We start from the raw sequence: 24,073 nt of genomic DNA, 5'->3' as shown, positions 1-24,073 counted from the left end.
GTCAGCATATGGGACTGGTTGTCATCTGGACGACTCTCTTCATCTGATACCTCAACTAACCCAGGCTTCTTTACGTATCAGTCTTAGGGTGGCAAAAAGTCAGAGGGGCAGCTGTACGGCTTCCTTTGACCCACACTCTGAAGTCACAAGTGGCCCCTTTTGCCGAGTCTATTAGTTCAAGAAAGGCGCGCATTCAGAGAGCGGGGAAAAGAGATTGTGCCTCTTGATGAAAGGATTGGCAAATTCACATTGGAAAGGGCATGTATCCAGGGAAAGGAGGGATTTATAGCCATTACATAATCGATCACCTGTAGTAAACACAAGAGAGAAGTCCTTGCCATTAAACACCAACACTATTCTAGGGAGAAACAGGCAATAAAGATAAATGTATGTTGTTGATACAAAGGAGAAAAAGCAAGCAGAATAAGGGGATTAGGGAGAGTTATCAGGAGTGCTAGGGAAGGTCTTTTATATAAAGTGGTCAAGAAGACTTCCCTAGGAAGAGGAGATTTCAGCAGAACCCATAAGGAAGTGAGAAATAGCGAGGGGAAGAAGGTAACAGTCAGAGGAAGCAGCAAATGCAAAAGCCTCAGAACCCCAGCATTATGGAGGAACTGAAGCTGGTTGAACAGTGAAAGTGAAGTGGAGGTTAATAGGAGATGAAGTCAGAGAATTTATGGAAGGTCAGGCTCTATCTCTATTAGGGCCTTACGGGCGAATATAAGGGTTTTGGCTGTTATCCTGAGATGGAAGCCATGTGCAAAGTTACAGAAGAGGAGTAGCATCATTTCAATATGATTTTTTTTCAACAGTATTACTTTGTGTAGAGAATACGTTGAAGAATGGCAAAGGGTGAAACAGATGAGAAGCTATTACAATACTCTAGGGATGATAGTGGCTTGGACTGGCTGAGAATAGTGGAGCTGGTGAGAAGTAGTTGGACAGTAGGTTGATTCTGAAAATAGAGCCAATGGGATTTGCTGATAGATTGCATTTGGGGTGTAAAAGCGAAAGAGATGTCAAGAATTTGTGGCGGTCAAAATTTTAGACTCAGCAACTAGAAGAATGGATTTGCTGTTAACTTAGTTGGATCCTTCTTAAAAGAGGGAAGCAAAAGGGGCAAAGGCAGAAGAAGATAATGTGATGATAGAAGCAGGAGGAGAAAAGGCAATAAGATGAGGAGCCATGAGCCAAGGAATGGAGGAAGCTTCTGAAGCAGGATATGGCAAGCAAATGGATTCTCCCTTTGAGCCTCCAGAAGGAACCAGCCATGTCAACACATTGATTTTTAGCCCTATAAGACCCATTGCAGACTTTGACATCCAGACCCATAAGAGAATAAATGTATGTTGTTTCAAGCCACTAAATGTGTGGTGATTTGTTACAGCAGCATTAGGAAACTAATATACGATTAGACCTTTAAATGGAGATGCTGAGGAGCTGTTGGTTCTGAATCTGGACTTGAGAGAGACAGGGAATCTGAATTGGAATTCATCACAATACAGTTTCGTTTAAAACCATAAGGCTGCATGACACCACCAATAGACTGTGGACAGAGAAAAGAAGAATGATTTAGACTATTTTTGATCACCCCAATATCTGAAGGTCAGAAGGATGAGAAAACAAAGAAAATGAGAAGGGATATCTGGTGATGCTTAAGGAGAACAAAGAGTTCGAGGTACCAGAAGCCAAGGGGAAAAAAAAAAAGCATTTGCAGGAGTAAGGGAGTGTCAAATTCAGCTGCATTAAATTCGCAATTTAATGCTCACTAGTGATCTCAGTCTCAAATTTTTTGCTAACTTGTACAAAAACTCTAGGAGGAGCGATTGATATTTGAGAGCAGGATATTCTATAGAACATGTCTACGTTAATTCTTTTAGAGATCACCTAAGCTCTGGTTCTTTCTTAGAAAGCTACATATCTGGACAACATTATTTGGATGCGTAAAATAGTATCATTCATTCATTTATTCATTTGGCATGTATTATAAAATGCCTCTTGGCCAGGCCCTGGGGATATACTCATGAACTAACAAGATCTCTGTTCTCATTGGGGAACTTCCAAGGGGCTTCACTCAAGCTGAACATCAGCCTCCTCCCTCAATCTCTCTCCAGATTTTTCCAGTATTGCCCCCCCCCTTCTTTGAACTCATCTCTTTCATAAAAGTCATTGTATTTAATATAACAGTCAGTTATTTCCTTTGTTGTTTAATTCTGCCCTCTCATAAGGAACCAGTCCTATCTTAGTCATCTTTTTACACCAATTCATAGGTAGGTTAGCAATATGGTCTGTTACTAAAACCAAGAAGCTTTTGCAAAAGAAAGAAGGCATATTAATAATCATACCAAGACAAAAGGGTGTAAATTGGGACTACCCAGGGCAAACAAGGATGTATGGTAACCTTATTTGGTTTCTGTCTCAACAGCTGTTAAACAAATATAATTTGCTCCCTAAAGAAACACCTTCACTGAAATATGACTTAATATTTTGCTTTTAGCTTTAATTAAGGATCAATATTTAGGAGGCAGTATTAGGAAAGGGGATTCTGCCCCTTTAGTAAAACTGTTATTGAAGACTGTCCATTATTTTCTGTTCAGTGTTCCTCATAGAAAGACCCATGTAGTAATTCCTCGGAGAACTGAATGCTGGGAAAATTGTTGCTTTTTTCTAGGAGCTGGTGGTATCCTTTCTTCTCCTGGGCAGCAAGAGCTTCATAGTACATCAGTCTTCCCTCTGACTTTTGCAGCAGGAGCTAGAGCTAAGTTATAGCCTCAAGTTGCTGTTGGGTATCACATCAGATTTTTTCCAGTTGTGACTTTCTTTCTCCTCAAATGCTTCTTGAGCATCCATGATGTGCCAAACTCTGTTGTGTAAGCTAGAGATATGACAGAGAGCCACACCGATTTGGTTCTGGAGAGTTTACACACTTTTACAAGATACTATTAGCATCTGTTCTTATAGGAAGCTCTGAAGTATTTCGGGAGCAAGGTAAGTATAAGAAACAAATTGAAGGGAGTTCCTGTTGTGGCTCAGTGATGACAAACCGGACTAGTATCCATGAGGATGCAGGTTCGATCCCTGGCCTTGCCCAATGGGTTGAAGATCTGGCATTGCCATGAGCTGTGGTGTGGGTTGCAGACATGGCTCAGATCTGTCATTGCTGTGGCTGTGGCTGTGGCCGGCAGCTGCAGCTCCTATTTGACCCCTAGCCTGGGAACTTCCATATGCCACGGGTGCAACCCTTAAAGAAAAAAAAAAAGACACAAACTGAAGAACGTGCAGCAGTGCAGCATATTAGACAGGGGTGTGGCTTGTTAGGCACAGAAGGCGAGGGAAGAGATAAGGAATGAAGGCTTGAGTAAAACAAGAGCCTTAAAGCTCATATTTGGTTACTATTGTTTTTCATGAGGTTTCAGACACACTATTGTGATTCTGAGAGAAAGGAAGTCATGTTTAAGAAAATAAAACGACTTCTAAAACTGTATTTAGCATCTTAACTAATATTAGTCAAGATTGCTTGATCAAATAAAGCAATGAGGATATTATCATAATCCCAAAATGCTGTACGTGCTTGTCTACTGACTACAGAGAAAGGAGAATTGACGATTACTTGTGTTTTAATGTGATATGGCCTGGGATTGAGTGACTATTTCAGCTCCAGATTATAAAGTAGCCTGTTTTTGCAGGATAAGAACATAAGCACTATATTTTTAAAAGAAATAACCTGTCACCTTATAAGAGGAGGAACTCGTTGTCAGTTATAACCTTAGAAAGGGATTTAAAGAAGCTGCTGTAGGCATCCTAGCCAAAAGAAGGGGATTGATTAGAAGTCAACCAGAAAGCACGGTCGTGGCTGGTAAGACACCACCATCCAAAACAAGAAATATGTCTTTGTGTTTATTAAGCGTGTAACAGTGTCAAAGAAGAAAGGTCAAACAAAGGAAGAGTTCCTTGCTTAGGCAGTTTCTTACATTTTGATGGCAGTGTGGTGGGTACAGCGGGGAGACTGACAGGGAGATGCCTTTTGGGGAAGAGGGGTTGAGGGGGGATGGAGAATGAGAAAGGCAGAGACAGCTGCTTTGACAAAGCCAGCTGCGTTGGAGATTTTTCTTCTACAACTGCTCATTGAAATGTATATGAAGCTTGTAATAGGAAACACTTGGCCAATGTATGATGTTAAGGGAATCAAATTTTAATTGTGGAGACTTTGAGTCCCACAGATTCTAACTCTTGATTTATGTTGCTTCAACATGCAGGAATAAAATTAAAAGCTGAGATTGACAGCAAGTTGCCATGTAAGCCCTTTTTTTAAGTCTGTCTACCAAATACCCTGGATATTGAGTTGTTTTTAGTCCTAAAAGAAATGTGAATACTGTTAATATCTCCTATAGAATACAAATAAAGTTCTTATTTCTTATGTTTTTATGCCATCTTTTCAGCCTTCCAACTCGCTCTCGTTACCATAGTGACATTTATAGAGGGATTATGTGTTTTCCATAAGATTAAGGGCCATCTATGGGCCTTAACCAGCTCAAGAGGAGAATTCACTGAGATCTAGAGTGCTTCGGAAGGCACTGAGAAAATTGAATTGCCTGAAAACACAGGCTTGTCTGGCAAGAGAAACCTACTGTGCACACTCATAGAATGATAGCGCTGGAAAGGGACCTCTGGAAGCCAGTTATTCTGTCCCCGTCTCCAGGCAGCATGGTGGCCAAACCACAATAGGTGTCTGTAATTTTAGTACTCATGTAGCTAACCCAAGACTGCCCATTCCCCAGAGCTGCAGCCAGTTTAGCTGTCAAATAAAAATAACTTATGGCCCTCCACCCTGTCATCGTCGCTTTCCTAGCTCTCCCTGGGTCCCCAAGGCTGTTCAAGACTGAATGCTAGAGAGTCAGAAATAAAAGTCTGAATCCCAGGGTAGACCTGACCAGAAAGTAAAATTATTCTTGATTTTGCACAGCGAGGAGAAACCTCTTTGCCTATCATCCAATCACCATGGGTAAATACAGAGCTAAAGCCCTGTGAGGCACTCACCTCCAGCTCCAGGGAATTCCAGCCACAATGGCAGCGCTAGAGAAGATGATTCTGGCAACTCAGCACATGGTCTCATGGAATGATTTCCTTTTGTGAACTTTACCACCATCATTTGTAAAATAGTAACATTTACCAGAGCAGGAAAGTGGTACTGCGACTAATTACCCCTTTCAGGGTGGAGTTTTTACTTCTTTGGAGATGGAACTGAGGAGGCTACACGATTAACTCAAATAATTAAGAGTCTCTTTTTCTTTTCATTTGATTTTGGGATTACAATGTCACTTTAGGTCCAAACCAAAGACAGGTTACCTAGGTTATGAGAAAATAAAAACTCTAAAACAAAAAGGAAGCCAAATGTGGTAGGAGGGGAGATGTTGGATTTGGGTCTAGGTTTCTGAAGAAGGAATTTTTATAATTTTATGAATCTGGAATTTTATAAATGCAAAAACACAAACATCATCCTCGTGTTTATATTAGGAAGTAAGCATTTGAAAACATGCAATATGTATTTTAAACACTGTTCTTCTTTTTCGTCTTGCGTTGCACCCAAAGAATGCTAATGGTTACCAAATTGCTCTTTGGCAGAGTTAGCTGACCCTTTAAAAAAAAAAAAAGAAGAAGAAGAAGAAGTGTGATAGGATGTGGCTCCAGCGCAAAACAAAGTCCTGGGAATCCTCAACTCTGAGCGGATATTAACTAATCCACTGATCCCAACCTAGGAGGTTAGCCAGGAGCATTTCTCTACATTGCATTAGGTCCATTACCTGGCAATGAATGACAGTTTCCATGGATCCTAATAAAGAGATGTTTCTCTTTATTAAGAGAGCAGAGTGGGAGTTTGCAGATGATATCTGAGCTCATCACTGAGCTTCTCAGCCTCCTCATTTTCCTGTCTGTCTCGATCGGTGCTAGCTGCCTCACCAATAATGCATTCAGTCTCTAGAAGAAGGTTTCTTCCTCCACCCTGTAAACAGGAGAACGGATATCTTGTTATGTATGCTCAAGAGGCTTGAGTGAAACCAGCATGGCTCTGCTTCGCTGTCACCAGCTATAATCAGCTTTTGAAATCTACACTGAGTGTGTCCCCAAAGAATCATGGCAGAGCAAGTAACACGGATGTTTGTGACAACACATTCCTGAGAAGCAGTGGATCTAAGAGCCCAGTGACCCAGCTCATTCATTCTGATTTCTTTGTGCAGACATATTTTGTTTTCCCAGCTCTTTGGCCATGTGCTAACGATTAGACAATGACTCCATAAATGAGGAGAAAAAGCAGTGTCATGGACGGTGGGTGGTTTGTTTTCTTAGTTCTTTATTGAAAACATATGGAGATGTTTATATATAAATAGAAAACAAAAGAATGCTGCCATCAGGTTAGCAGCAGCTAATAAAATTCTACATGAATAGAAATCACACATGTCTTTACCTCTGCCAGAATTCTGGTTTACTGACATCTACACATCCTGTCCAATTCGGTTGAAAAGATGTTTTATTATTTTAGGCTTTTTATTCTTACTTGGAAGGAAGTGATGGAGCAAGAGTTTTGTTCTTGCTTTTGTTTTTGTTTTTGTTCTTGTTCTTCTCTTTGCTTAATCAAATTACTTAATTAGCAGGGATAATAAATTCTATGCAAGCAGACCCTATATTGTGATCATGCAAAGAAAATTTAAACACTGGACATTAGTTTCACTACAGCCTTTGTAGTTCTTGAATTCAAAGTGAGGATTTGTGGCCTGACAGTTGGGAATAAGCTTCAGTAGACAGGGCAGTGGAGGGGTTGAGAGCACAGACGTGGGGAGGCAGACCTCTGGGTTTGAATTCTGGCTACACCACTTACCAGCTAGGTTACCTTGGGGAAGTTAATTAGCCTGACAAAACCTCAGTTGCCTCATCTGTGAAGTGAGAGATACAAGAGCACTTATAGAATGAGCATTGCATGAGATCAGCTGTAAAGCATTTCACACAGGCTCTGGCATGTAGGAAGCACAGTAAAAAATGCTACCTGTCAGCATTATAAGCAGCTAACAGAATGGTTTATATGGAGATTATCTGAAAATCTGAGAGATCCTTATCTTTAGTGGTCAGATCAGTAACAGCCACCATTGATCAAGTGCTAATTAAGTGCCAGGCTCTACAGTGCCCTCTTTCTTCCGACTCTGTGAACTGGGTGCCATTATTCTCCCCATTTCATGGAGGGAAAAATTGAGAGGCTACACAGACTGCCCGAAGTCACAGAGCCCGTGATAAGTTAATCTGACGATCACACTCAGATCAACCCCAGAGCCCAAACTTGTTATCATCTGCTAAACAGGTTGCCACTTAGTATCGGCACTGCCCCAAATTCCCGCATTCACATTATTCTCAGTGTTCCTGTCAACATCATGGCATTGCACAACACCGTTCACAAACTGGGGAGCCCCCTGCCCCCCAGAACATCAGTTTCTCTGCAGTTGAAGAGGGTCAAGAAGCCCTTAATTTTGTTAGGAGCCTTGACAAGTTCAACTCATGCAACCCCTTTCACTTTGGTCTACAAAGGTCTCTTCTTTGAAAGCTCCATATGCGCAGGCTCATTGTTCAGGCCTGGAAGAGAGCATTTGTCCCAGCCTACAGATGGAGACGCCAAAGGCCAAGGTGACATGATCTGGGGACAGAAGGAGAGGCCAGTCACTCCCTGGCCGGCATGGCCCTTGCTGAGTCAGGAATAGAGCGGGTGCAGGGCTCTATCCATCTCACCAGGCTAATGGCCACAGGGCTGCCCAGTTCCACTTTTAACTAAATAGTACACAGTTAGGAGCACATTGCCTGATTTTCTTGTTGGAAGGATGGCTTTTGCCACAAATATGGACCCCCTCACATACCTTACCCAGCTCTCTTTTTATTTGCAACTATATTGTGTTATTTCCTTTCCCACTTTTACAGGGACGGGAGAGAATGTGGGCTGGGGAGCAGCGGGGAGCATAAGTGGACAGGGTTAAGACTGCCAAATTCATGTCAACTTGCTGACCTAACCTCCGTGTGCTAGCTAAACCAGACCTGAGTGTAAGACATTGATGCAGCTATTTTGTATATCCTTTACTCGAATGATGCTATAGTCATGCAGCTGAAAGCCAAAGTGGTACTTTTTGTCATAAATACCTTAGCCCTTTCTCTGGAAATCACCACAAAGACAGAAATTTTTTAGGAGTGAGAGTGGAGATATGAATAGGTTTCTGTTTTGTTACCTTTCTCATCATCATCATCAACAACAACAAAATGGTACCCGAAGTCACCAAGTTCAGTCCTGTAAGTGTTGACAACACCGTCCTTTAGAACCCACTGCTGTTTGTGCCCTTGTAACAACAGTACGCTTTCATGGCAGTGGTTTGGAAATCATTGTAGAAACATATCTGTTTTAGAGAGGAAAAAATATTTATGCAACCCTCAAATTGTCGTGAGTGAAAAATCATTCTAATTCAGAATAAGCATTACTTACCCCACCATCCCATGCTAGCGATGACAGTGTGGAGTTTTAGAAAGCAAAGGATTTCAAACCCAGCTCTACCATTTGCCAACTGTGTGACTTTGAGCAAATCACTTGACCTTTCTGATCTTCAGTTCCTTTTCTGTAAAAGAGCGTCAACCATAAAACTGCTCTGTCTACTTTATGGGTTATGGAAGTAGATCAAAGGAGACTGCAAATATGAAAGCTCTCTGAAAGCACTGTAAAAATGTTATTATTGATTTTTTTACTAGGTGAATAATGAGGACGACAGCTTTGGAATAACTTCATGAAGATAGTATTTGGTCAGTCCTGAAGAAGTGAATGGCTCCTGGGAAATAGATGGCCAGGCCAGTTTGAAAGACCTTAAGCTTCCAAGTCTGAGGGCTGTGTGGCAATTTAGCTGCGCAGCCTGGTGAGAGCCTCTTGTATTCTAAACTCTTGCTGTGACAATATTGGCTACATGAAATCACTGTGTGCTTTCTTACCAGACTTTATTTGGAAAAAGTTTACACACCAGCCGCCTGGCAGAGTTGCCCGGATTTAGAACGATACAGTTGTACCCCGGAGAGAACAGCATTTCATGTGTTGTTCTATTACCTCCCTCCCCAGGGATTCAACAGATGGAACAACAACAGAATCAGAAACCCAAGACAAACCTGTCAGTTTGATGCCTTTAAGCCTTTGCAGAATTCATAATTAAAATAAGATAGAAATCTACTTACAGGACAGAGGTGCAAAGAAAGAGGTCCACAGGGCATACCTTTTTTTTTTTTTTTTCCTGAATATGGCCAATGCTATCTGAAGATCCCCACCATACAATGGGAATTTCGTCTGGTACAAGATCGGCTCTTAAGAAAACTGGTGGAATGAGTATTATTGCTAGAAGCAATAACTGAGTAGTTTTAATGTGGGGCTTTATGTTTCCTTTCATGCAAATTTTTTAAAATTTCCAAGTCAACTCAAATTTGCCACATCCCAGGATGAGTAACTTGGCATCTCAGAACCATTAGGTAATGGGCAGACCAGGCTCTAAGTTGAGCAGAGTAACATGTGTTTTGGAAGCAACTGGTGAGGAGCTAGAGGCGTTGATTATTGTTTTGATAACTCCCAGAGAGAAAGGAAAGAAGCAACAGATATGAACTGAACACCCCACTCTTTTGTTTAGGCAAATATTTCCAACTACAGCCTCGTGATGGAGTCTGACCTGGGAACCTTCTTACCCTCTGGGCTGCAGTTCACGGGCAGTGAAAAGGCCAGGGCCATCATGGAGGAGATCATGAACCTGCTACGGCCCATCAACATCACACAGGTCTTTGAGGCTGGAGAAGGGACAGACATTAACTTCTGGATCCAAGCTGGAGTGCCTGGTAAGAGCAAAAGATGAAGTTGGGGTTCCTTATATACGGCTACTGATTTAAAATCAAATTTCTAAATTAGGAGTTCTTTTGTGGCACAGTGGGTTAAGGATCTGACAGCGTCACTCCAGCGGCTTGGGTCACTGCTGTACAGGTGCAGGTTTGATCCCTGGCCTGGAAACTTTCACATGCCATGGGCATGACCAAAAAAAAAATTCCATTCTAACATGCTACAGTGGATACTGGTAGGGCAGTTAACACATGGAAACATGCTTTTGCCTACAAAGAATAATCTGATGATTTCCAATGTTGAGACAATAATACTCCTTTGCATTAGTTTACACATCTGTATTAAGATCCTCACTCCAAGAGATTCTCATTTCGTGATTCTGAGATTGGGCTTAGAAATCATTTGGGTTCTTTTTTTAAACAAACAAACAAACAAAACAGGTATCTTTGGTGATTGTAGCAAAGTGATCTCCTGACCAAAATTTAAGAAATAGAGTGGAAAGGAATTATTACTACAATTGTCCTTCTAGTTTTTGTCCTGTGCTAAGAATCTACTCAGATAATTCCCTATTCAAAACCATCTGAAATTTTTAAATTAGAGATTTATTCTTGGAAGCCAGTACTTCTTGCTAATCATTTTTTTCATTTTTTTTTCTAATATAAAGACTACTGTAAGAGGTTGGGTATAAACCAATTTACCCTAATCAGTGATTCATATATATATACGTACACACACACACATATTATATATATTGTAATGTCTGCACCCAAGCATATGGAAGTTCCTGGGCCAGGGATTGAATCCAAGCCATAAATGTGACCGGTACACCACAGCTTCGGCAATGCCATATTCTTTAACCCAATGTGCCAGGCCAGGAATCAAACTCTCGCCTCCACACCTACCCAATCCCCTGCATTCAGATTCTTAATGCACTGCGCCACAGCAGGAGCTCTGATTGATAATTTGATTGATAATTTTAAGACAAGTCCTGAGCAGGGATGAAATTATATAAGAGGAGTAGTAGGCTTGGGGTGGTTACAGGACTAAGGAATAGTCTTTTTTTTTTTTAAGTTTTCTTGAAGTTTAGCTGATTTACAGTGTTGTGGTAATTTCTGCTATACAACAAAGTGGGGAATCATCGTAAAGAAGACAAGCATGCTACTTCACTAATCTGCCCTGGACTGGCCGTGGGAAAGTGTCATCATGGATGGTATTAGGCCTCCATGACCTGAAACTCTTCCCACAACATTATATCCATAACCAGGAGTTCCCATCATGGCCCAGCAGAAATGAATCCGACTAGAAACCATGAGGTTGTAGGTTTGGTCCCTGGCCTCACTCAGTGGGTTAAGGGTCCAGCATTGCCATGAGCTGTGGTGTAGGTCGCAGACAAGGCGCGGATTCTGTGTTGCTGTGGCTGTGGTGTAGGCCAGCAGCTATAGCTCCAATTTGACCCCTAGCCTGGGAACCTCCGCATGCCACGGGTACAGCCCTAAAAAGCAAAAAAAAATATTATATCCACAATCAAAAAAGAGTCCATTTGCAAATTATTCTGTATTTATATTATGCAAACGGGAAGTTCAGCTTTTGAATACTTTTAAAATTACAGTTTCCAGAACCATTTCTATGACTACAAAACATTTCACAGCTTTAAAAAAAAGTGTCTCTCTAGATCCACCCAACGCCAATTTTTTTTTTTTTTTTTTTTTTTGTCTGCAAAATAGATTTCACCAATAGCAAACTGCCTGGATTTAAGATTTTTTAGGAACTCATTCTTGAGATTTAAAGCATATTTTAGATGTTAAGGTTTGTAATAATCTTTCATAACTAAAAATAGAAGTTTTTCTTAAGACAGGGACCCAAATTCTCTCCAATGGTTTGTGTATATTTTAACTTTATTTTGATATATCTTAAAACAGCACTTGTGTTTTCAGTGCTGTGGGTCATCTGGACAGAATTGAGCCTCTCCACATGTTATGTCCTTTTAAATCATGATCAAGGTCTTAGGGGAGGGCATGTGCCCTTGAAGTTGTATGGAATGATTTTGTTGGAATTTTAGATTTTTTTTCCTGACCCTTAAATTTTTCAATATGAATCCTCTTAAAATTTCAGAAAAGCTAAGGAAGTTAGCTGGATGGTAGAAGAGAGGAAAAGACTGACAGATTGTGGGTGAATTCGAGTGAAGCCTGGGGGTGGATAAAGGGGAGGTGAGAAGCTGAAACCAAAGACAGAAGTAGAACACAAGGCGTGAGCCCTCCTCCCAGGCACTTTCTGCTGTTCCTGCACTGGATAGTTGAGAATCAGCTCTAGCTTTTTGCCCCTCTGTGTAGACAGTCCATAAGAATGGCACTGGGAACTCTATCTAGTCACTTATGATGGAGCACGATGGAGGATAAGGTGAGAAAAAGAATGTATGTGTGTATGTGTGACTGGGTCACTTTGCTGTAGAAAATTGACAGGACACTATAAAACAGCTATAATGGAAAAAATAAAAATCATTTAAAAATTTTTTTTAAATTAAAAACACACACACAAAGAATGTTTCTCTCTGGAATTAAGTTGATTTGATGGTCTTCACAAAGATAAGAAGGCCTTTCTCTCTTGCCACGGTGCAGTGGGGAATTTGAGCCCATTATGGTTGCTTAAGAATTAAGGTGATTTGGAGTTCCTGTTGTGGCTCAGCAGAAACGAATCTGACTAGCATCCATGAGGATGCAGGTTCGATCCCTGGCATTGCTCAGTGGGATAAGGATTCAGCATTGCCATGAGCTCTAGTGTAGGTGGCAGATTCAGCTCGGATCCTGCGTTGCTGTGGCTGTGGTGTAGGCCAGCAACTACAGCTCCAATTCGACCCCTAGCCTGGAAACCTCCTTGTGCTACGGGTGCAGTCCTAAGGAAAAAAAAAAAAAAAAGACAAAAAAGAATTAAGGCAACTTATAATTTACTGAGCTCCTGAGATTTTTCAGACACCTGATCAGGCTTTTTGCAGACACTGTCTTTTTTATCCATACAACCATCCTAAGAGGTGGATGCAGTTATTCTGCAGATGGAAAAATGGACTCAGATGGGCTAAATGACTTGCCTGGGTCTGTGCCGCTCTGAAGTGCACAAGTCACCCTGAGAACAGGCCACTTTGGTTTCAAGGCTGGTGGCCCTTTTCCCACAATCTCCAACAGCACAGGGGCGTCTGGAATGCGGAGACGGTCCTCCAGATCTATGGCAGTGTCTGAAATGTTTATCTTACTCAGCTCTTGCTTATGCAAAGGATTTCAGTTCATTCCTGCTCCAGAATAATTTACCCCTGGGGAAAGGAGTTTGTTATTGTAAATAACTACTTATTTCTTCTCACATTCTTTGTTCCACTCCCCTCTCTATCTCTGTAGATCAGGAAGGTTTATATAAACTTGGTAGCTCATTTCGACTGCAACTAATGTTTCCCGGAATTCTTTTTTATTTCCTTCAGAATAGTTTAAGATGGAGCCAAACTATTGCTCTTTTCCCCTCTTATTATTATTGAGCTACCTTCTGATATTTCAAGTGTGGGCTCTTCCTGCAAGAAATAATGGAATTGTTTATGTTACAACTCTTGTTACCCATTGAGAATTTCAGAAACTAAAGTTCTTAAAGAACCATAGTTAATCTGTAAAAGAAAATAAAACTATATTAGTTGTGTACTCTGAATTCTTGAAGATATGGCAAATGACAGTGAGTTAAACCTAAAGAGAGTATTCCAAATAGTAATTGTTATTATGTAAATATCTTCTCACCTAGCTTTTGGAAAAATTAAGGAGAAATAGTATTTCCAAACTTCATTCTTCTTTCCTTCTTCCTCTTTTTTTCCTTTCTTCCATTGAATTAATACATATTTATTGAGCCACTACCATATTTTTTGGCCTATTAAATCTCTGTTGTCTGAATGGTTGGTCCCCAGTTTCTTTTAATGTGTCATGTAAACTCAAAATCAAAATTCGAATTAAGAGCACAGTTAGAATTAAAATTGAACATAATTTTCATTCATTGTAGAAGCCAAATAGATCCCTTTGTGAGAGGATCACCTTTGGAGAGGAGAGAGGATGGGTGGTGTCCAGGATGGGCAGGATAACTATCCATATAAATATAAGGCTTTGAGGGGGGAGTTAAAAAGTAACATCTTAGATATAATTTCCACAAAACTCTCTGTCCCAGACATCTTTCTATGGCAGCCTCCTCCCACTTCTATCTCCTTCCATACTCCATCCTATTTTTCCCTCCAAATCCTAGATGCCCTTTAAAGCTCATGCCACATTCATCAATGTCCACGAATCCTTCTTCAACAGCCTCTAGTGCTCTATGCCTTTCCGAATTTCTAAAACACTTCTGGCATTTGAAGTACACACTAACATTGTTCCTGGATTCCTAGGGGTTTATGTGCATCCTGTTCCCAATACTCAGTGATCAATCCTTTGAGGTCAAGGTCAGTGTTTTCTACATCTTTGCTTCCTCTGTAGCTCTTAGTTTAATGTTGGGAAACATTGAAATTCTTGTAAATCTGACAAAAGAAAAAACAAAAACATAGATGTAATTGTTTTCATGACAAGCTTTGGGTCCCTCAGCTTAAGAGTGTGGAGAAAATAAAGGATGCTGAGAAAAAAAGACATAAAGGTAGAAAAAATATTGGAAGAAAGACATAAATTAAGCAGGCTAGAGCAATGAGAATTGTTTATCTTAAAGAAGTAAAGACTTTAATGATTCTCATACATAAAATCGTAAACAGTTATTCCCTGACTCTTTCAAAGATAATGTAAGAGTGTGACTCAGAGTGGTCTCCTCCAAGAGGGATTTAATGTAGTCTCTTAACTAACTCAGATAGAAGAAAAGCTTTCGATCTCAAATTTGTATCTGATTCTCCAATTAGAAGTTCCAACTTAGAAGAAGTGGAGTCTATTGCATTCTGAAGATGTCAGTAATAAGATATAATTCGTGGTTCTCAGCTCTCCTTAAATGCATTATCCTTGAGCACTATTCCTTAGGAACTCTTCTGTAAAATATACATTAATGAAAAAAATCACTCTCTTAATGTGTCCTGAGGGAGTGAGCCCACCCTGATGCCGTATCTTCCAGTAAGAGCTTCTTCTACTTTGGAATCTGAGCGACAATCTTTTGCTGATGATCTTGCAAGTGGTAGACAATGTGGTGGGAAGAATTCAAGCATATGTTCTGGCGTCACAGTTCTGTCTCGTGTTTTTATTAAATGTATTTGATTTGATTTACAATGTGTTAATTTCTGCTGTACAGCAAAGTGATTCAGTTATACAAATATATATACACATTCTTTTTCATATTCTTTTCCACTAAGGTTTATCAAAGGATGTTGAATATCGTTCCCTGTGCTATACAGTAGGGCCCTGTTGTTTATCCATTCTATGTTGTTGGGGGTTTTTTTGGTTTGTTTGTTTTTTTCTGGCTTTACAATTTTGAATTGCATGTGCCATCTTAGGCAAATGATGTCATCTTTTTCAGCCTCACGCATTTACCATGGAGCATTCTTACTATTCACCTGCTGTGTGGCACTTGGGAAAGAAGGAGATGAGAAGAAAGATAAGATCCATACTCTCCCAGTCTCTATAGTCTGGAGAGTGACACTTAGTTATCTCATGTGCACTAAACTTCACATGCATTCCCCTCCCCCTCTGTCCCCTATCTCATTGACCGGCACCACCTTCCGGAACTGCACATTCATTCCCGGATGTATAGCCAAACGCTCTCCAAGTCCTGTTGACTCCAGATTCCTCCTATCTTTAAAACCCATTCCCTTCTCTCAACCCCACAGACCTGTCTCATCAGTACTCACTGTAGCAGCCGTCTATTAACAACTCAACTGCATTCTTAGTTCCCTTCCATCTAACTGGCTCACTGCTTCCAACGTGAACTCTTTAAATTGAAAATCAGTCTATTAATTGGGATGCTTTGGACTGCAAAAATAACACAGAAGCCCCAACTTAGAATGGAGTGAACAAATTTTTAAATTCACTTTAAAAGGAACTCTGGGAGGGGGATGGACTGGAAATCCGGGGTTAATAGATGCAAACTGTTTCATTGGAATGGAGAAGCCATGAGATTCTGCTTTATAGCCCTGGAAACTCTACCTAGTCGCTTGTGATGGAGCATGATGGAGGATAGTGTGAGAAAAAGAGTGTGTGTGTGTGTGTGTGTGTGTGTGTGTGTGTGTGTGACTAGGTCACTTTGCTGTACAGTAGAAATTTGACAGAACACAATAAATCAACTATAATGGGAAAACTTAAAATTTTTAAAAATTAAAAAAAGAAGAACTCTGGGAGTTCCTGCTGTTGCACAGTGGGTTAAGAATCTGACTGCAGTGTCTCGGGTCACTGTGGAGGCACGGGTTCAATCCCCAGCCTGACACAGCGGGTTAAGAAATCCAGATTTGCCACAGCTGCAGCCTCGGTCGCAGCTGCAGCTCAGATTCAATCCCTGGCCCTGGAACTTTCATATGCCGTAGGTGCAGCCATAAAAATGAATGAATGAATGAATGAACTTAAAAAACAACTCTGAGGTTGGTGTTTACAGGATGCTTAATTTCATCGTCAACCACATCAAGAACCTTGCTTCTGTGCATCTTTCACCTTCCCATCCTCATCAAGTTGATTTTTGTCTTCAAGCTTGTCCCCTCATAATCCCTACATGGCTTCGGTTGTTCTAGGTGACAAATTCTCATACACTGTGCAGTGGTGTAGCAGAGAATGTCCCTAGTGGATGGTCCTTTTGAAGAGTGAGGCAGACTCATCCAGAAGCTCCAAAGCGGACTGTTTCTCAGTTTCGTCAGCCAAAATTGTGACACGTCTGTGGCAATAGAATGAAATGACCAAGATTGGCTTATACTGATCAAACTTTACTTCCTGAGCCTAGGGTGGGGCCCGGGCTCCACTGAAAATGTAGCCTCCTGATGTGTGAGAAAAACTGGAATTCTTCGGGAAGGTGGGAAGGCGGTGAGGATTTCCATTGGTCAGCAGCTAAGAGTAGTGGCGCATCTCATCACCTCTCCTCCTTGCTTAGACTCCTCCAGTGTCTCCCTGTTGTCTTCAGAGGATCACAACTTTGCCTAGCACGGAATTCGAGGCCATTCGGTTCCACCCTGGGCTGGTGTGCAGCCTCCTCTCTCATGGCTGCCCCATGGCTTTCTGTCCATCTCTCATCATACACGTCTCATTCATTGAAGTCCCGTGCACCCCGTGCTCTCAGCTTCCTTGCCATTGGACCTGCCCTGCTCTGTCTTCTTCACCAGCTAGTTCCTGTTCATCCATGATTCAGTGCCTTGAGCTCCTCTCACAAGCTGTCTTTGATCCCCAGAAGTCTGGGTGAGGAAACCGGGAGTATGTTCCTATAACCCACTGTTCACCTCTCCTCATGGCACTTACCCCTTTAGAATCGTAACTTATTGTGAATTCTTCATAATTCCCAATACCTGAGAAGAAGTGCCTGGCCCTTGACAAAATGTCCTGAATCAGATGCTGAATCAGTAGGGTCTAGGTTTATAGAAGAGAAGGGGGATATGAGAGAGGTGTGTACACTGTAAGGTGTAAGCTGCCATAGCAACCGTAAGGTGGGGTTACTTTAGTAAGGACTTTGCTCCTTTGAGCTGTCCTCCTCTTTTCTTACATCCTGTTTTTCACATCACATGTTAATTTCTTTTGTCTTTTTATAATCGGTCAGACTCCATAGTGAAACGCCAAGAATGCAGATTACTCAGAATTTCATGAATTTTCCATCTCGCTTCTTTCCGATACCTTATATGGCATGAAGCAGAACTGAATTAAAACTTTTCACTTCTCCATTTCCATAGGCCTTTCTTGCTTCTAAAATTTACCAAGAGAGGAGAAGATCAGGACACAAATAGGAATGGGAAGTAAATTGAAGATTCAGCCTCTGGACCCAGGTTGCATGTGTTTTCCAGCCACCAGACGAATAGTTCTATGTCCCCTGCTGTCCCTAATTAAAAGATGCCTCCTTTATAGTGGGAAAAAAAAAATAAAACTGTGCCAGGGATGTTTGAGGAATGGATACTGTGTGGTGAGTAGATCTCACCGTACTGGGAATATGAAAAGGGCATTCTCAGGAGTTCTCTTGTGGTGCAGCAGGTTAAAAATCCAGCATTGTCACTGCAGCAGCTCAGGTAGCGGCTGTGGCATGGGTTCGATCCCTGGCCCTGCAACTTCCACACACTGCAGGTGTGGCTAAAAGGAGGGGGTGCTCCCTCACCTGTGACTATAGCCCTTATTTAAAAATGTATTAGGAGGAATAAGAGTGTTACAGTCATATGTATTATTCCTCCTAAAATATTTTACAGTAATCTCTTAATATCTTATCCAATATATGGCCAGTTCCCAAATGTTTCCAATTTCCTCCAAGCTGTGTTTTCCTCCTTAGTTTTCTTGTTTAAAGCAGATTTCCAGTAAGGTTCAAACAGTGAAACTGGTTGATGTGGTTGGTGTTCCCAAGCCTCTTTTAATCCATAGGCTCCACCTTCATCTTTCTTCTTTCTTGCCTCTTGTTTGTTCTAGAAACCAAGTAACTTGTTCCATGGGATTTCCTGCAGTCTGGATATAGGTAATTCCCTTCTCATGGAATCATGTTCAAGCTCTTGCTTCTATTTCCTATAAATAGATTCCTATAATCTAGGACTGGATCTACTTGAAGTTTGGGTTTGTTTTTTGGTTTGGGGTTTTTTTTGGGGGGAGGGTGGTTTAGTATGGTTTACTTTCTTTGGGCAAGAATACTTCGGTATTGCTGTTTATTTCCACTATGAGTAATATCTAGTTTATCTCTCCCTCTCCCTCCCTCTCTCTCTCGTTCTTTCTCTTTCTGTCTTTTTTGGCCTCACCCGCAGCATGTGGAAGTTTCTGGGCCAGGAATTGAACCCACACCCCAGCAGCAACCCTAGCCCCTGCAGTGACAACACCAGATCCTTAACTTGTTGCACCACAAGGAAACTCTATAGTTTTCTCTCTTTTTATGATGTTAGCAGTCATTGAAGATTATTGCCTCGATCTGCTACTTCATTGAGAGTGGCCAAATGGCAACTTTGATTATTAGCTGAAATAATTCTATAAAAAACAACTCCCCAGCGCCCACCCCTACTATTGGCTATCTAGTTCCCCTGAGGTACTTTTACGTAAGAAAAGTAGAGAAGAATGTTTCCTATTTTTAAAATTAACCATTGATTCCCTCATATCCTCCAAGTATAACTAATTGGGTTAATTTTTACTATCATTTCTTACTAATGAATTTCAAAATATAGATGTGCTTCATTCGGATGTAGTCATTATGCTTATTGATGCTCAAATTGTCCTATTTTCGGCCAAGGTGAACCTCTTTAAACTGATTCCTGAGTCCTTTTGACATGTCCTTGCAGCCAATGATAGTGTCCTAGCTTTCTGATGCGATGATGTTCCAGGCTATCTTGTATATTTCCTGCTCTGGATGGAATCAGTTCTTTCTCCAAAGAGCTCCAGTTTCTCTACTAGGTCATGGTATTTAGAGGCTACAGTCTGAACACTAAGTAAGCTTGTTGCTACTAGGTTGGTTATTGTTTCTAAGTCTTCTTAGTCTTAATTTAGAACTAGAATTTCTTTTTCTGTAAAGAAAAAAGATGTTGCGAATTATATATTCTCATTTCAAGTCCAGGACCACAAAGTTGTACTTTACCTTACTGATAATATGTCTGTGTCTCCTTTTTCCTTTGCCAGAAATCCTGCTTCTTAGCGCAGCAACATAACCACTGATTTGCTTTATCCCACAACACACACAATAGTCGCAGAATAACAATACCCCACAATCAACAACAGCATGATTATTGAAAACAGTTTGTTTGTTGTACATCCTATTTTCGTCCTTAAGATATATATTCCACTAGAGGTGTGCAAATTTCTTTTCACCTGTCATGCACATTACCCTGAATGTGATATCATTTCCATCTTTCATATTGTCGTCTTAAAACCTGAAACTACTGATTTCTGAGCTATTTAAATGTTTATTTATAATTTTTCTTTAAAAAGTGAGAGAGAGGTTAGAAATAGGAATAATTATGAGACTTATTAAAACAATTACCTTGGAGTGTCATAATTGGATCCTCGAGATGTACATTGCCTGTTCTTGCTTATAGATCTGACTAAGACAATGTCACAATTTCATTCATTCATTCAAAAAATATCTAGTCAGGGTTCCCACTGACACAGTGGGTGAATGATCTGGTTTTTCTCACAGCATTGTCAGTTCAATCCCCAGCCCAGCACAGTGGGTTAAAGATCCAGCACTGTCCCAGCTGTGGTGTAGGTCAAAGCTGCAGCTTGAATTCGATCCTTGGCCTGGCAACTTCCATATGCTGCAGGTTCAGTCAAAAAGGGGGAAAATAAAAAGAAATATCTAGTAAATGCCATGTGACATTTGGACAAAAAGAATGAATTTAATGTGTTGAGTGTCTATCGTGTGTCAAGTATTGCTTTAGCTGCTCTATATGCATTACCTCATATAATTTTTTAAGAGCCCTTTAAAGCATACATTATTAGTCTGAAACAAATATTCAGATGAGATAATCTGGACTTAGGGAGTTTCCTTTGTCCAAAGTTGCCAAGCTATTCAATGGAAAAGCCAGAATTAACACATCAGCTTGGTTTATTCCAATGTGATGCATAAGGTGCCTTCTCTAAGTTCGAGGAGTTAATGGAGGGTTGAGACACAGAAAGAACAAAGTGCAGCAGGAGTTCAGAATTAAATTCATGGGGCATCCCCAGAGAAGTGGTATTCCACCTGATTTTTCAAGAAAGAATAGAATTTTGTTGAGTGGAGAGGGAATTCATTCCACATGAAAAGATGCGGATACCCAAAACTATATGATAAGAAAGTGCAAGAGGTTCCTGAAATGATGAGTAGTCTGGTTTGGCCAAAGTTTAGTTTAATTATAGGAAACAGAGCTAAAATTGAAAACGTTCTTTAGGATCTCATTTGGAACCGGAATGCCATTCTGAGGATTTGAGACAGGCAGAAACTTGAAAGTTCTGAACAGGAGTGAGATGTGATGGGGCTCAATCCCAGCCCCTGAGAAGGCTTCCCTCTTCCCCACATCATCCTCCTTTGAAAGACCCCAGGCAAAACCCAGGTTCATAGATCCGCACAACTCATGGGTTGGTCTGCATGTCTTTTAGCAACTTCTTGCTAAATTGCACTTTGGGGGATGTTTTGCCCCTTAACATTTTACCCAGTTAAACCATCCAGTTGGAAGACATAGAGCAGTCCCATAAAACGTTGCGTGATGATTGGCAGTGGTTGCTGGAATTCTCAATTAGCAATAGCGAAGTCTGACTATAATTGGACATACTCAATCTACTCCTCGAACCTTCTTTGAGTCAAGTCTTTGAGTGTTGTGATAGCGCATCAATTTCGTATAAGAGCACTATGAAAAATATGCCTATTAGATTAATTGATAAGCATAGGATTATGGAAACAACAGGAAAAAACATCGCAATTCAAGAGACTCTGGTAAAATTGAGTTTGGATTGAGTAAGGACTTCTTACTATAGAAATTATTTATATCTCAATTGTATACAATAGACTCCTTAATTTGGGTAATTTCATTGGCAAAAGATCCTTCCTTTCCTCAGTATTCAAGTTCAAAAATGACTACTTAACCTAATATTCTCGTACATGCCCCTCATGGGGATTTCTAACACAGCGAATTAAGTCTCCCTATTATCTCGTTTTTTATAAGTGTGAGATTGCATAATTCATGGTAACTAAACATTCTTTTACAATATGACATTTTCTATCTTAATTGTCCTTCCAGTTCATAATGCTTAAATCAAATATGGTTGAGCTCTGTGAAATCTATTAGCTATGGATCTTTTGTGATCTGAGTGAGCTGTCGCTTATAATAGGACAAGTTATGAAGTATGTCTTCAGTATTCTTTCCTTTCTTTCTCACTCCCTCCCTCTGCCCCTCTCTCCCTTTCTTCTCCTTTTCCTTCTCCCCCTCCCTCTCTTCCTTCTCTGTCTTCTATTCTCTCTCTCTTTCCTTCTTTTTTTGGTTGTAATGGCTGAAATAGTCTCCTGGCAATTGAGAGAACAGAATCCTAGGTACAGATGGCCATGGCCTTCACCAATACCCAAAACCATCTAGTTGTAGGTTTAAACCTAAGTGAAAATGTTTGCTGGACACATCTTTACAAAATCCACAATTTTTTGCAGAAATACTTAATTAGAAGTCCTATTTAAAGAATGACAATACTCATATACATCATTTCAATATCTTTATTCAGAAGTGTAGTGCAAAGTAGAGTTCCTCGGAGGCTCACTGTGTTGAGAATCCAGCACGGTCTCTTCTGTGGCTCTGGTTACTGCTGTGGCATAGGTTCTATCCCTGGCCTGGAGCTTCTTCATACTGCAGGCATAGCAAAAAATAATTATTATTATTATTAAAGAAAAAAGAAGTGTAGTGCAAAGCACAAGTAGAGGAATCAGTGATTCCACACTCATTGTTCCTGACAGATTTTATCTGAGATAGCCAGTTAACTACGATAATTGTAGTCATGGGGCATGTTAGCTTCAGTTGTTTTAATTTTTCACTTTGTATTGGTGCAGACCCAGATATGTGTTCAGGTTATAGTTGTGGGTCACACCCTTAACTGAACTTTAAAATCACCTGGAGGGCTTTTAAAAACATATCAACATATCAATTGTGGGCCCCACCCCCCAAAATTCAGATTTAATTGGTCTGGCCATAGGGGAGTACCATTTATCAACCACATATTTATCCCTTGGGGCCCACAAGACCTGGGAGCATATGTCCATGGTGTTCCGTGCCCCAGTGTACTTGTGCAAACCTGGGTGTCTAGAGAGAGGGCATGAGCACACCTAGTTTCAGAAGCTCCCCAGTTGATTCCAGGATGCAGCCAGACTTGAGAACCATTTTGAGGTAAAACATAGCTTAGACGTTGAAAGCGTGGATTTAGGAGCCACATAGAAATGGATTCAAAATCTTACTCTGCTACCCTCTTAACTGTGTGACCTTAAGAAGGTCATTTAACCTCTTGGAACTTCAATTTCTTCGTAAATAAAATGGTGATAATGATATCTGCCTCATGAGATTATGCTGATGAAAAAAGTAAAGACAGTCCAAGTGAAATGCTTGGCACAAAGTGTCAAGAAGCCACTGTTATCATTTCAGTTGTTAAAGCACAATTTCTGTATTAGTCCAGACTCCATTCAGGACTAAGTGACAAAAATCCAAGTCATGACCTGAAGCAAAAATGGAGAATTGGAGGAAGGCATCAGAAGAGCAGAGCTGGATGTGGTCTCACGGACTTGGCATTGGGATGCTGTTAGGGCATATGTTCTCTCACGGGTGCTTATTCCACCTTCTTTCATAATACCTGCAGTCTCTCAAGCTACCTGTCTTCTTAGAGGCTGACCTATGACCTTAAGCAGCTCAAAGCTCAAGACTCACATCGTTATAGCCTCTGAAGCACCCAAGAGCCAAGTAATTCATCACCTCCAACTCAGTTGGGAAAAATCACAGTTGTCTAGCCTGGCTCCATTGTTCATCCCTCTGGTCAAGTCTATCACTGGCCGAGTTTACCTGAGACGCTCAGGTGACCAGGCAGATGCAGAGCTGGATAAGTTGAGGCCACCCTCCCAGCAATCTGCATGATCTAACACCTGAAGTGTTCTTTCCTGCCACCTCCGCCCCACAGCTACAAATGGGAACACTGAGCAGGGTTATTTCTAGGAACAGACTCTACAGCTACACTGTGTATTTATCCAAGAAGCAAGCAATGAGGAAGAACATCAGACAAAAGACTCAGAGATGCCCTTTAACATTTGGATGGTTCTAACCACTCACCTAACATTTGTGTTGGAGAGGCGGCAAGTGTAATAAAAAAAAAAAAAAAAAAAAAAGGTTTCATAGCTTTCTAGCAGTGTGCTTTTGACAAGTCATTTAACTTCTCTGAGCTTCAGTTTCCCGATCTGTGAAATGAGGGCAATAGTATTTCACAGAACTATTGTCAGGATTGACTGTATTTGTTAAGTGATAATATGTTTGAAAGTCAATTGCACTCGACCCTGTTGATCTTCAGTATGTGGTTCCAGGGTTTGGGGGATAGTTTGATATTTTAAAAAATTACTAAGCAGCCTTGCTGT

General features: G+C 40.8%; 1 protein-coding gene across 1 annotated transcript in view; it reads left to right on the top strand.

Moving 5' to 3' along the window:
- Positions 1–24,073, top strand: part of CPQ (carboxypeptidase Q) — a gene marked incomplete at its 5' end in the record, with an annotated part of 363,554 nt that overhangs the window by 281,496 nt on the left and 57,985 nt on the right. The window contains 1 exon segment of the mRNA NM_001243691.1: positions 9,684–9,885. Within this exon segment, the coding sequence (NP_001230620.1) occupies positions 9,684–9,885 (202 nt within the window).

This window comes from Sus scrofa, chromosome 4 (assembly GCF_054392235.1).
Source record: "Sus scrofa isolate SSC_HxYL_T2T_F1_AM1 chromosome 4, Sscrofa_HxYL_maternal_Yorkshire_Landrace_v2.0, whole genome shotgun sequence".
In the NCBI taxonomy this organism is placed as follows: Eukaryota; Metazoa; Chordata; class Mammalia; order Artiodactyla; family Suidae; genus Sus; species Sus scrofa.
The sequence above is the reverse complement of the archived record's forward strand: the minus strand, read 5'-3'. Positions and strand labels throughout refer to the sequence as shown.